At 49.3% G+C, this 13,385-nt stretch overlaps 1 protein-coding gene across 1 annotated transcript in view; it reads right to left on the bottom strand.

Annotated features, from left to right (window-relative positions):
• Positions 1–3,403: 3,403 nt before the first annotated feature.
• POLE (DNA polymerase epsilon, catalytic subunit) overlaps positions 3,404–13,385 on the bottom strand; it is a 57,163-nt gene continuing 47,181 nt past the window's right edge. The window contains exons 41-49 of the mRNA XM_033174364.1: positions 13,019–13,144; positions 11,393–11,525; positions 10,493–10,688; positions 9,232–9,363; positions 8,147–8,340; positions 7,737–7,937; positions 5,811–5,936; positions 4,651–4,740; positions 3,404–3,919 (exon numbers count right to left, since the gene is read on the bottom strand). Coding sequence (XP_033030255.1) covers positions 3,806–3,919; positions 4,651–4,740; positions 5,811–5,936; positions 7,737–7,937; positions 8,147–8,340; positions 9,232–9,363; positions 10,493–10,688; positions 11,393–11,525; positions 13,019–13,144 — 1,312 coding nt within the window. The 3' untranslated portion in view covers positions 3,404–3,805. The remainder of the gene's footprint in view (positions 3,920–4,650; positions 4,741–5,810; positions 5,937–7,736; positions 7,938–8,146; positions 8,341–9,231; positions 9,364–10,492; positions 10,689–11,392; positions 11,526–13,018; positions 13,145–13,385) is intronic.

Raw genomic sequence — 13,385 nt, 5'->3', positions numbered from 1 at the left:
TCCGACAGGAGAGTCAGCCAACATAGCATGATCTTCCCTGCCTGGAACTCTATAAAGAGCTGCTGCCAGTCAGTGTAGACAGTATTAAGTTACAGACCACTGGTCTGACGCAACCTGTTCTTGTGATTGAATCCCACCTGATAATAGCTGAAGTCTGGAAAAACCCTCTGTTTCAAAACTGGGTTCAAAACCAGCTAAGTGGAGTCTTCCTTCTCTTGTTTTTGCAGCGCCCCCTCCTCCACAAATGCCCCAGCTTCTGCCATCGAAACTCACTTCCTCTGTTCCATTTGAGAATTGGGAATGAATACGTCATAACAAGCCCACCAGTCGCTTTGCTCGACGGCAGGCGTTTGACCTAGCTAAGTGCTCACGGAGAAGCGCTAAGTCAATTAGAAAACCATTCAGAGGTAATTGAGCCAGCTCGGGGGAAGATATTCCTTTCCCCTAATCAGATTGCCCACCTCTTCTGTTCCCAGAGCAAATCCCAACACATTACAGGCTCCCCCTCAACCCCATTAAGGAGAGGACAGCAGCCGACAATAATTCTCCGGTTCCCTCCGCTTCCCGCCCCCCCCCCGGCAAATATAAAAAATTCAGTATCTTTGCGGGGGAAGTGAGTGATGTTATTTCAGAGGCAGCAAGTGGGCATTGCAAGACCCCTGGAAAAGAAGCAGCAGGCAGGCTTTCTGGGAACAAATTTCAGAAGAACAAATACCCTTGCTGGAAGCCAGAGGGGGAAGAGTCCTTTTGGGCTTGGGGGTCCTGCTTGCGAGTTTCCTTTTTAAAATTATTTTTTATCGAAAGTTTTCAGCATATGAGACAATAAAAACCAAGCAACTATAAAAAAGAAAAGGAATATAAATCCCCCCAACTGTATCATACCCTTTATCCATAGTCATACCTGGGATCACAAATGCCGTGGCTCCCGAACAAATCGGCTCCCGAACGATCAAAACCCGGAAGTGAGTGTTCCAGTTTTTGAATGATTTTCAGAAGCCGAATGTTTGGCATGGCTTCCGCAGCTTCCGATTGGCTGCAGGACACTTCTGCAGCCAATCGGAAGCTGCGCCTTGGTTTTCGAACGGTTCTGGGAGTTGAACCGACTCCTGGAACGCATTCTGTTTGAGAACCAAGATACAACTGACTGCAGAAAAGTAGACCTTTTCAGATCTCACCTGGGAGTTTCTTTCTGTCCTGTCGCTCAAACACAGAGCCCACCTATCTGAGCTTTCTTTGCATGTCCTCATCAATCCAAAACAGAGGACTTCTAAAAATTAAAGATAAAAAAGAAACAATGCAGAAAGAGAAATAAAAGATACAGAAGAGAGGGAGGGAGAGAGAGAAAGGAAAGAGAAAGAAGGGAGATACTTTCACCTCTCTATCTTCCAATTATATATATTACAATTACTCAAATTATTTAACCCATACACTCCAGGGTAGTTCCTTGTTGCGTGTAATATCCAGCTTTTCTCCTATTCTGCTAAATGGCATTTTCTCAAATTTTTCATCCTAGGCCTCCAGAAAACCACTTTTGTCACTCAGCCAGCCCAATGTAACTTTTCTTGCCATAATGGGCACCTGGTTGGCCATTGTGAGAATGGGAAGCTGGACTAGATGGGCCACCGGCCTGATCCAGCAGAGCTCTCCTTATGTCCTGAAGGCGACGGAAGCATACTTGCCGGACTCTTTCCCCCTGAGGAAGAAGTCTCTTGGCATCCTCTCTGCAGGTACCCAAAAGGAGACTACGAAAGATTTCTCCCTCCACACCGAGTAAACTTTAACCATCACAGCATTTTTGGCATCCTTCCATCTCTTTCCCAAGGACAGGGGGAAAGAAAAAAAAGAGAGTCAGGCAGATAAAAAGACCGGCGCTAATTGAATCTGTCGGCTTTTGCAGTCTAGTTAGTTTCCAGTGGTGAGGCCTCTTTGGAGAATTCTCAGGTTGCTCAGGCTTTTTGAAGGGAATGTTTACTGATTCAGCTGATTTTTTTTACGTACAGTATATAAAAAAGGTCAGAGGTGGGACCCCTCCAGAGCCACTCCCAGGTGTGCTCCTGGGTTTTCTGTAATGGCCACGCCCACTGCTGCATATCACAGGTATGGGGAAAGGGAAGTTTCATTGAGAGATCAAAGCCACAGGGCATGGCAGCAGTGGAGAATTGAGTACTATTATTTTATTTGATGAAATTAAATTAAATGAAGCTTTGGCCCTCCGGATGCCGAACTACATTTCCCATCAGCTCTGGCTAGCATGGCTGAAGGCCAGGGATGACGGCCTTCAGCTGCATTTTTAGTTTAGAGCAGTGGTTCCCAACCATTTTCCTGGCCACGCCCCACCTAAGCATCTCTAAAATCCTGATTACCCCCCCCCACCTGTGACATAATTCTTATATTTCAAAACGTGAACTCCTATTCATGTAGAGGAAGCCTAAAAGGCCATTAACTGTTAATAACTCATTCTCGAATTGCCCCCCTTAAAAATCAAATTGCCCCCCCCGTGGGGTATGTGCCCCACATTGGGAACCATGGGCTTAGAGAAAAGGCAAGAGGTGACATGGTAGCAGTTTATAAAGGGAGAAAAGTGGGCAGAGAACAACTTTTCTTCCTCTCTGATGATGCTAGAGCTCGAGGACATCCATATTTTCCCAGGACAGACAAAAGTACTTCTTCATGCAGCGCACAGTTAAACTATGGAACTCACATCCACAGGAGGCAGTGGTGGCAACGAACCTAAATGGCTTTCATAAACGATTAGACAAATTCACGAGGAAGAGGTGCACTTGTAGACGGTGCTGGAAACCGCAGGAGGGGAGAATTGCTCTTTTGCTCAAATCCTGCCTGTGGGTTTCCTACAGGCATCTGGTTGGCCACTGAGAACAGGATGCTGGACTAGATGAGCCATTGGCCTCATCCTGCAGGCAGGCTCTCAGGTGCCAACGAGAGGTGTGTGGGCAGCTCCATACTTGATTAGAACCACGGGGCTGGGAGATGCTTGAACGTCTTGCCAACATTACTTCCCCAGGTCAGAATTGCCCCCCAGGATGTGGACTAGATGGGCCTTTGGACAGATCCAGTACCCAGGCTCTCCTTAGGTGCTTCAATGTCCACTGGACGACCAGGTCTGCCTAGAATCCTGTGTTATCTCCCTGTTAAAGGACTCCTTTAACAACCTTGATCAACGGCTGACAAGCAGCGGCTCCATGATGCACTTTTGTCTGCTTGCAACTAAATGCCAAAGCTTCACTTATACTCACTGCAGAACAACGACAGGGACAGCCGCTGCCTTCCCATCCACAGCAGGAGAGTAGCGAGAGCAGGGTTGAGAGTGTGTGCCTGTAGGACTAGGCATCTAGCATATTAGCAATTAACAATGTGGAAAAAGGGTTTATTTACAGCATTAAAAACACACACAGAAACACAGAATAAAATTGGGGCAAAAAAAGGAGAGCTCCGTGATTGAAGGCTTTTTTTCTGTGTCTTGCACTCCCAAATCCCAGCAAAAGGGGATCAAAGAAGCAGGAAGTTAGTTAGCCTATTTGTGGAGGCCTCTTCACTTGCTCCTGGGCTTGGTTTCAGAGGATGGTCCCCCTCCCTCCACAATTCGCTCACCAAAAGGCGTTGCCTGCTTCCCCGCAGCACGCAACAAACGTCAAGCCTCTGAATGTTTTTGTCCCAGGGCGAAGCTGAACCTGCAGCCTGGCCAGGAGAATAGTCTAGGTCCCAGGACCCCATGGCAGGTGTGTGGGGGCTCTGACGCTGGGGTGCAGGTGTGCGCCAGCCTGTCCACAGCGGTAGTATCCTCATCTTACAAGAGAAGCTGAGGGTTCATCTGAAGCAGCCATTTAATATTTTCCAGCAGGTAGCCCATGTTGTAGTGGCGGGCGATGCTTTGAAAGACCTTCAGCTGTTCCAAGAAGGCCTGTGAAAGTAAGAGAAGAAGAGGCAATGAGGGGAAGTTTCTATAGGATGAATGTGCTTGAGGTAAGGTAAAAGGTCAAGGACCCCTGGATGGTTAAGTCCAGTCAAAGGCGACAATGGGTTTGCGGCGCTCATCTCACTTTCAGGCCGAGGGAGCTGGCGTTTGTCCACAGACAGCTTTCCGGGTCATGTGGCCAGCATGACTAAACCGCTTCTGACACAGCGGAACACCATGATGGAAACCAGAGCACATGGAAATGCTGTTTACCTTCCCGCCAGAGCGGTACCTATTTATCTACTTGCACTGGCGTGCTTTCGAACTGCTAGGTTGGCAGGAGCTGGGACAGAGCAACGGGAGCTCACCCCGTCGCAGGGATTTGAACCGCCAACCTTCTGATCAGCAAGCCCAAGAGGCTCAGTGGTTTAGACCACAGCGCCACGGTAGAGGAAGGGACATAGCTTAGTGGGTGGGCACCTGCCTTGCATGTAGAAGGTTGCTGGTTCAACCCCCAGCATCTCCATGCAGGGCCGGGAATATCCCCTCTTTCTGAAACCCTGGAGAGCTGCTACCAGCCAGTGTAGACTATCTTGAGCTAGATGGAACAATAAACCTGTATATGACAGCTTCCTATGTTTCTGGGAGGAGAACAGCCACATCCAAGGGAAGGGGACTGTGATGGTTTGAGGAACAGGGTGGAAAAGGGGAGGTTGGCAGGGTCAACCAACACGTACCTTGGTGGGCAGCAGGAGGTCGAAATCTCCAGCACAGCTGCAGTAAACAGGCATGTGTGTGTCTTTGATGCCTTTGCACTTGAGGCACACCTGAAACACAATGGGGTGCTTGGGATAAGGCCCCGTCTGCCTGCCTGGTCAACACGCTGCCCCTGCTGCACCTTGCAGTGCTTGAGCCCTCCCTGCTGGGAGTAGCCTCAACCTCTCCTCCAGCACAGAACCACAAAGCCAAAAAGGACCAGGAGGCCCCCGCTTGTGCATAGTGCCAGAAAGCAGAAACAGCACCCCCACCCCGGCTTGGTGGGTCCAGATAATGGAATCACAGAGTTGGAAGGAACCCACAGGGCCTTCTAGTTAAACTCCCTGAAATGCGCAGGATGTTGCAAAGGGTAGGATGAGATAAGGGGCGCACAGGCATGTGCAACAGGTAGATCGTGATCTACTGGTAGATCACTGGACGTCTGTGGTAGATCACCGGTAGATCAGTGGTTCCCCCCAAAGAAGCTAAAAAACTTTGGCTCCCCTAAAAAAAAACCTCAACGTCTTTGCCCTGCACCCCAAAAATGACCTGAACCACCAAAACAGGGCATTCCTTCCTAAAAAAAGCTCAATGTTGCTTTCCTCCTCCCTAAAGAAGCTCAACAACTTTTACGTGAACCCCCCAAAAGGGGGTAGATCACTGCCAGTTTTTAACTCTGTGAATAGATCGCAGTCTCTTGGAAGTTGGCCTCCCCTGCTCTAGATCATAGAATCACAAGATTGAAGGTACCCCCCCCTCCCCAAGGATGATCAACCCCCTGCAATTCCGGAATCATGGCTAAATAATTCCTGACAGATGTCCACGTTTTGGACCATGGCAACCACCGGTGGAATTTGTAGTCCAAAGCATTTGGAGAGCACCAGGTTGGGGAAGGTTGGTACACGTACACACACACACGTTTCTTTAAGATATGCTAGTTCTCAATATGGAAATTGCATTCATCGAGCTTCAGCAGACCAGTCTTGTTATATGCCTGGCTCCTGGTCCACCTCGTGTTTCAGTGCTATCCGGGGTCAGGAATCAAGGGGGGCACATGGAGGTTGCAGGAGCTCCCACTGTGGTTGAGGAGCCAAGTGGGGCTCCACAGGCAAGCTGGGAATTGCCTCTCGTCTCTCCTTACCAGATCTTGAAGGGTGAAGGCCATCAGCTTCTTTTGCAGGGCTTCCACCAGGGCCATCTCAATGGCATCCAAGTCGTACTGGGCCTGGCAGTTGGAGCAGGCCCAGGTAGGAAGCACAGAGCCATCCTGGGAGGGAAGGGGGAGAGAGAGAGAGAGCGATGACTGTGAGAGGGCTCCAAGTTGGACAGGCTGAGCGGGAAGCTGCATGCAAGAAGTGTGGGATGTAATCCATTGGAACAGTCAAATGCAACATTCCTTGTTTCCCTAGAGTGGGCACAGGCAGGGGGACATCCGGTCAGTGTAACTTCCTGTTCCACTGGTCTGGAATATCCTCCCCCTGCATGTGACCTGGGAGATGGGCATGGCTCTGGCTGATTCTGTAAAAGAACCGAGTCATGCAGCCAGTTTCTCAGTTCGTCTAGTCTTTTGATCACTTGCCTTGTTTTGTTGCTCTTTTGCTGCCATGCTGCTTTCCTGCAGCCATTTTGTTGTCTTAATATAATTCTGCTGTCTGCTGCCTTTCAGCCAGCAGCACATGAGCTCAATCTCCATATGAGATGAATTCACAGATTATTATGTAACTACTAAGCAAAGCCTGCCTTTCAGGGATCAAATCGTGAACTGAAATGTGAGTAAACTTCTTGTTATTTTTAAGGAAAGACTCTCGTGTCTTTATTCTTTTAAGAGGGATCAAAAGGGGATATCAGGAATAATCCATCTGGGCAAACCAGATTGGATTACTTAACTAAAGAGATTCAAACAAATCTGCAAACTAGCTTCCTGTTGTATTGCGGGGAATCTGGTCTGCTATGTCACTCACTAGCGTGAGTGAAGGAAGGATAATAGTTATTCAATATACCCTTTTCCTACTATTCTTAACATTCCCACAAGGTTCTGGGTTCAACCAGCCACCCCAAAATCCAGGTAACAGCTGGGATGCAATGCTGTTCAAGATATAATAATTTAATAATAATAATTTATTATTTATACCCTGTTTCCCCAGCCACTCTGGGCAGCTCTCAACAGAATATTAAAAACACGATCAAACATCAAACATTAAAAACGTCCCTAAACAGGGCTGCCTTCAGATGTCTTCTAAAAGTCAGATAGTTGTTTATTTCCTTGACATCTGATGGGAGGGCGTTCCACAAGGCAGGTGCCACTACCGAGAAGGCCCTCTGCCTGGTTCCCTGTAACTTCATTTCTCACAGGAGGGGAACCACCAGAAGACCCTGGGAGCTGGACCTCAGTGTCCGGGCTGAACGATGGGGGTGGAGACGCTCCTTCGGGTATACTGGGCCAAGGCCGTTTAGGATTTTAAAGGTCAACACCAACACTTTGAATTGTGCTCGGAAACATACAGGGAGCCAAAGTAGGTCTTTCAGGACCGGTGTTATATGGTCTCAGTGGCCACTCCCGGTAACCAGTCTAGCTGCCGCATTCTGAATTAGTTGTAGTTTCCAGGTCACCTTCAAAAGCTGCCCCACGTAGAGCGCATTGCATTAGTTCAAGTGGGAGATAACCAGAGCATGCACCACTCTGGCGAGATAGTCTGAGGGGAGGTAGGGTCTCAGCCTGCGTACCAGATGGATCTGGTAGACAGCTGCCCTGGACACAGAATTAACCTGCGCCTCCATGGACAGCTATGAGTCCAAAATGATTCCCCGGCTGCGCACCTGGTCCTTCAGGGGCACAGTTATCCCATTCAGGGGCACAGTTACCCCATTCAGGACCAGGGAGTCCCCCTCGCCCCCTCCAAAACAGTACTACTGTCTTGTCAGGATTCAACCTCAGATAGCCGCTGCCACCCAGAGTAGACAGTATGGGGCTGAACAAAAGCAGAGATGGGAGGCTGCATATTCTTCCATCGCCTGTTCTCTAAACTAAAAAGCACTGCTTTTGAGTCAATCATGACTTAGCTGGTACCTGAGAGAGGGCCGGGTCCTTGCAGAGGTCCAGGTCTCGGCAGAAGTTGCAGTTCCTGCAGATCATCTCTGGGAGGACGTAAGAGCGACAGGGGTCCCGGAACTCGGCCTCTTCTGAGAACTCCCCCACTTCAATCAGGCGCAGCAGGTCCCGTTTCAGCTTGCTCACCTGGTTGGCGATGTTCGTGTCCAGAGACAAGACCTTTTGGGGGTGGAGGGGAGAAGAGAAGAGAAGAGAAGAGAAGAGAAGAGAAGAGAAGAGAAGAGAAGCAAGAGATGAGCCAACTGGGCTCGTGCAGAGTGAGGTGGGAGGGGGCAGGAGAGAGAACAAGGCCCCATTGTGAGATCACAGTTCACCCGCTGCTGACACGGTCGCAGCTGTCTCTCCCCTCTGCCTACAGAGATGCTCACCTTGCAGACGTACTTCACAAACTCCAGCGCTGGATTGTTGAGCATCAGGTGGGAGCCGGGCAGAGCGGGGAACATCTCGGAGGGCTCCGTGGTCCGACGGGAACCGGTCACCTTCTTCTGCACCTTCTGGGTGATGGTGAAGAAGCTCTGGGTGAGCTCGTTGGTGACGTACTCCTGAGAGAAGGTGATCATGCCTGAGGGGGCGGGAGAGAGGAAGAAGATGTCTCTGAAAACGGGATGTGGCTCGGCCAGCAGAGAAAATACTGTATTTTTCCGTGTATAAGATGCCCCCATGTATATGACGACCCCTATTTTTTAAACCCAAAATTAAGAAATTAAGTTGTTTAGCTTTTTTGTGGGGTGGGGTGGGATCCCTTCCGCCAAATGCTCACCTGCCTGTGCGCCACTGCCAATCACTTGCCACAGCCACTGCCAATCACACACCTCCCCGCAGCCGCCAATTGTTTTCCCACTCACCGCCACCATCAGGCCACTTTCCCACTTGCTGCAGCCACAGCCAATTGCCAGAGGGCCTCGCCACAGCCACCAATCATCCGCCCAACTGCTGCTGCTAATCTCCTTACTGCTGCCATTAATTGCACGTCCCCCCTATGCATTCACAATCCGTGTATAAGACAGCACCCAATTTTTTTTTAGCAAAAAGCATCATCTTATACACGGAAAAATATGGTAAAGAACAAGATCCCTATTTCACAGGTGGGGAAACCGAGACCTGGCCATAGGGATCTGCCTACCCCTTCAGGAAATTGTCCCTTTGTTTTAAATTGTGCGTGTAGGTTTGGAAAAAAAAGTCAGTTACCTGCATGTAGGAAACAGGAAGAAGCGACTTGCCTAGCAGTCATAATTAAAACTACTTCCAACGTTTATAGAACATTGTTCAAAGCCCTACCTATAAGGGTTTGGTTGGGCAGCAGAGGGAAATGGGAACTGGCCTAAGGTTACCTCGATCTCGGTTAATTCACGGTGGAGGCAAGATCTGAGCCAGAGACTCCCCAGCTCACCCCAAGACTGGGCTATCTCACCCAAGGTTGCAAGTCCAGGGAGGGACATGGCAGGGTACTCACCAGGCATGACACCTCCCTCTCCCACAGGCTCCTGGGAGACCTGGCTGCTTGCTCGCCTCTTGACGGGGGTGTTCCCAGGAGCGCACCGACGCATCTCTTCCTTCATGCTGTGGTAGACAGCAACGATGTACGCTGGGGAAATGGCAATGGAGTCATGAGAGGACAAGCAGAGACGCATTTGCCTCAAACTCTGCTTGCAGGGACCTCTCTGGCTCCTCCCAGCCCCACCTGCTTCACCTCATTTGTGGAAAAAATGGCGGGCACCTGGAGGGTCAAGCATAACACCCCCCCCCCGCAAGCAGCTGCTTTCCCCTAAGCAGGGCCTTCTTGGGAGCCAAGGCATGAGCCTTCAGTTGTTTTTGGACTACAATTCGCATCATCCCTGACTGCTGGTCCTGCAAGCTAAGGATGATGGGAGTTGTAGTCCTAAAAAACAACAAACCACAGCCGGAGACCCAAGTTTGGGAAACCCTGTCATAGTGGTTAGTGTTGGAAGAGGGCCTGGAAAAAAACAACAACCCAGGTCACTGGGTGATCCAGTTACTGCCTCTCAGCATCAACACGACCTCGCAGGATTGTTGTGGGGGTTAAACGAGGGGGAGAACCATATTATCCTTGAGTATAAGCCTAGTTTTTCAGCACATTTTTTGTGCTGAAAAAGCTGTCCTCGGCTTATACTTGAGTGAGGCGGGCGGTGGGGGCGGCGAGAAAGAAGCCCCTTCTCTCCGCTCGTGCCGCCACCCACTCTCCCCAGTTAACCATTCCTTAAGAAGCGTACAAGAACGGCGGTTCTTTACTGTCCCCAGGCAGCTTGTTCCATTCCTGAACTGCTCGCATAAATGCAAACTTGGCAAAGGAGGAAGAGGAAGGAGCAGCCCAAACGGCTGCTCGTTCCTCCTCCTCCTCCACAGCAGCAAAGGTGAACCGGCTTATACTCGAGTCAATAGGCTTTCCTAGGTTTTTGTGGTAAAATTAGGGGCCTCGGTTTATATTCGGGTCGGCTTATATTCGGGTATATACGGTATGTTACCTTGAGTTCCTTGGATGGAAAGGTGGGAAATAATGCAATAAATAAGCAAGCATGCAAGTCATAGGGAAAACAGGCAGTAAATGGGATCTGAGCAGACTCTGTGCGCACCGGGATGGTTGCAGAACTGAGGGAGGAGAGGGGCTCTCAGCGCTAGAAGCGAAACCCTTTGTCCTTCCCCTCAGGTAGGATTCAGCTTCAATCACTGGGGCAAACCTAGGAGCTCCTCCTCACCAGACACGATCATGAGGAAGTAATTCTGGCAGGAGGCTGCTTGGGGCAGGTACTGCATGATGTTCCAATTGTTCTCCAGCAGTTCTTCCACTCCATTGTCCTCTTCAGCCCCTTCTTCCTTCTCCTCTTCTTCTTCTTCTTCCTCCTCCTCCCCTTCACTGCCTTCAACGGAGACTGCCCGTTTCTCGCTGATCCCCTGCAAGGAGTCGACGGAAGACAAGATGCCGACAGTCTGGCAAATGCCCCCTTCCCACTCGGTTTCTGGACCTGGGGCAGGGAACCCTTTCTCAGGCCAAGGGCTGCATTTGTTTCTGGGAAACCTGCCGGGGGCCACATGGCAGTGGTGGTGGGGGGGGCAGAGGCTGAAGTGGGAGGAGCAATACTTTAAAAAAAATATCTTTGTATAGTAGGCTAGTTGCTGCAAACACAACTCCCTATCCTCCATCCAGAGAAGGAAGGGCAATGTTAGAGTTCAAGGACATATTCCAGCCAGGGAATTTTTTTTGGAGAGGGGTGTGTGGCTGGGGAAGAGCCCCAAGGGCCAAACAGAGAGGCTTGGAAGGCCATACTGGGGCCTTGGGCCAGGGAGAGAGAGAAGCCTGCACCCCCCCCCCCCACCTGCAGCTAGAAGATCCCAGGGGATCAAATACAGTGGTAACTCGGTTTTTGAGTGTCTCGGAAGCCAAACGTTTTGGTTTCCGAATGCTGAAAACCTGGAATTGCTTCCGCTTTTGAAGCAATTGGAAGTTGAACGGTTTTCACCACTGAAACTGAAATTCTCCCTTTGTGCATCAGTTGTTGAATGTTTCAGAGGTCAGATGGTCTTCCAGAACGGATTACGCTTGACAACCGAGGTACCACTGTACTCCCAAAATGCACCTTCTTTGCTGGTTTTCTCACCTCCCCGTAGTGGATCTGGGACGGCACTTTGCCTTTGATCCCGCCGTAATTAGCCGGGTCCATCCACAGCAAGAACTCCCAGCAGCGCGAGAAAGAAATGGTCAAAGAGTGGAAGATTTCTCTCGAATGGATGCTGGAAGAGGAAGGAGGGTGAGCCATGCAGGATCTCTCGGGGAGGCAGAGAGAGCGCTCCCCCCGCAGCCCCAGATGGAGCCGTCAGGAGAACAGCCACAATGTGATTATGAGAAAAGCCCAGCCGCCAACTCCCTTGACTGGAAGCAAGTCCGTTGTGTAGCACCCATGGCCCTGAAGGGACACGAGGCTACAAGGAGCATGAGCTGGCAAGTCCCGGGTGCCTCTATCATCCTCTCCATATTAAAAGAGAACTGGTGTGGTGCAGTGGTTAGAGCAGGGGTGCCCAAACTTTTTTCAAAGAGGGCCAGATTTGATGCAGTGAACATGTGTGAGGGCCGACCAAAGTAGTTGAGCTTTTTTTAGAATTGAAGTTTCTGAGCTTTTTTCGGATTTTGGACATATACTGCCACAGGGGCCAGATTATAGGACCCCAAAACCGACTTTGGACATGCCTGGGTTAGAGAGTTGGACTAGGAGCTGGGAGACCCAGGTTCAAATCCCCATGAAGCTCCCTGGGTGTGACCTCTCTCAGCCTAACCTACCTCAAAGGGTTGTTGTGAGGGCAAAAAGGAGGAGGAACAGAACTACTACAATTTTTATGTGCTGTAAGCTGCCCAGAGTGGCTAGGGAAACCCAGCCAGATGGGCGGGGGTATAAAGAGTAAAATTATTATGATGCTGATGATGTATGCCACCTTGAGCTGGTTGGGAGGAAAGGCAGGGTAAAAATACAACAAAAAATAAATGAAATGAAAAAGGTCAATATAGGAATTAAAAAAGAAGATATAAAACTTTTTCAATATATGGCTACAGCAGCCAGAACGTTAATGGCTCAAAAATGGAAACAGGACATATTACCAACGAAAGAGGAATGGATTTTGAAAATGGCAGACTATGCGGAGTTAGATAAAATGACAGGGAGAGTCAGAGAACAGCGAGATCAGAAATTTATTGAGGATTGGAAAAAATTTGCTAATTATTTGAGAAAAAATACACAAGTGAATACGTTAGTAGGATTACAGGAAGCTTTGTAGCAAAAAATGAATATTGTTGTATGATGAAATAACAGAGACGATATTAATTATGAAAATTAAAGCAATAATATTTGGAATAAATATAAAAACAAAGAAACGATATTGTGGAAACCAGAACAAAGGGTTGAGGGAAGTCCAGACCTTGAGAGGTCAAAATATAGAAATGTTTAATAGAAAAGAATTGTAAATATAATGTATGTTTGTAAATCCTGAATAAAAAGATTATGAAAAAAAGAAAAAAAAAAAGAAAAAGGTCAGTCTCCTTTCATGGTGGCTAACAAGCGGAAATCAGTAAGGAATGGAAGAAGGAACTTAATGGAGCGAAGGAGACAAAGGGGAGATTTAGACTAGGTGCAAAGCCAAAAGGCACGTCTGAACACAGGGTTCCTTCACCAGGCATTTGAACGTCAAAAGGGAGGGGGGGGCCAGGTGGACACTTGAAGGGGTTCTAGAAGCACCTGTTGGTGATGTACTCCATGTACGCCAGGGCATCCTCGATGCGCCGCTTCTTGGTGCATAGGATGATGCGGTTGAAATTGGCGTAAACCACCGAGGAGCCGAGGCGCTTGAACTCTGCCACCAACCTGGGGGAGAAGAGAGAGTGGAAGGTGGAAAGAAAAGGGGTAGCTGACGTTGCAGTTGTGGATGGATCTATGCTACGTACAAGTGGGACAAAAATGTGACATGCGCGTGTCTCCGACCCCCAAAAAGGAATGTGGATCTGATGCAGGGATCCAGCCCTCCATAGGAAAGAGGGCTCTTGTGGGCTTGCTCAGCGGAAAATTTAGGAGGGAAAAAATCACCAGCCCCAAATCTGGTGGGCTT

The sequence above is a fragment of the Lacerta agilis genome, chromosome 17 (assembly GCF_009819535.1).
Source record: "Lacerta agilis isolate rLacAgi1 chromosome 17, rLacAgi1.pri, whole genome shotgun sequence".
Classification (NCBI taxonomy): Eukaryota; Metazoa; Chordata; class Lepidosauria; order Squamata; family Lacertidae; genus Lacerta; species Lacerta agilis.
The sequence above is the reverse complement of the archived record's forward strand: the minus strand, read 5'-3'. Positions and strand labels throughout refer to the sequence as shown.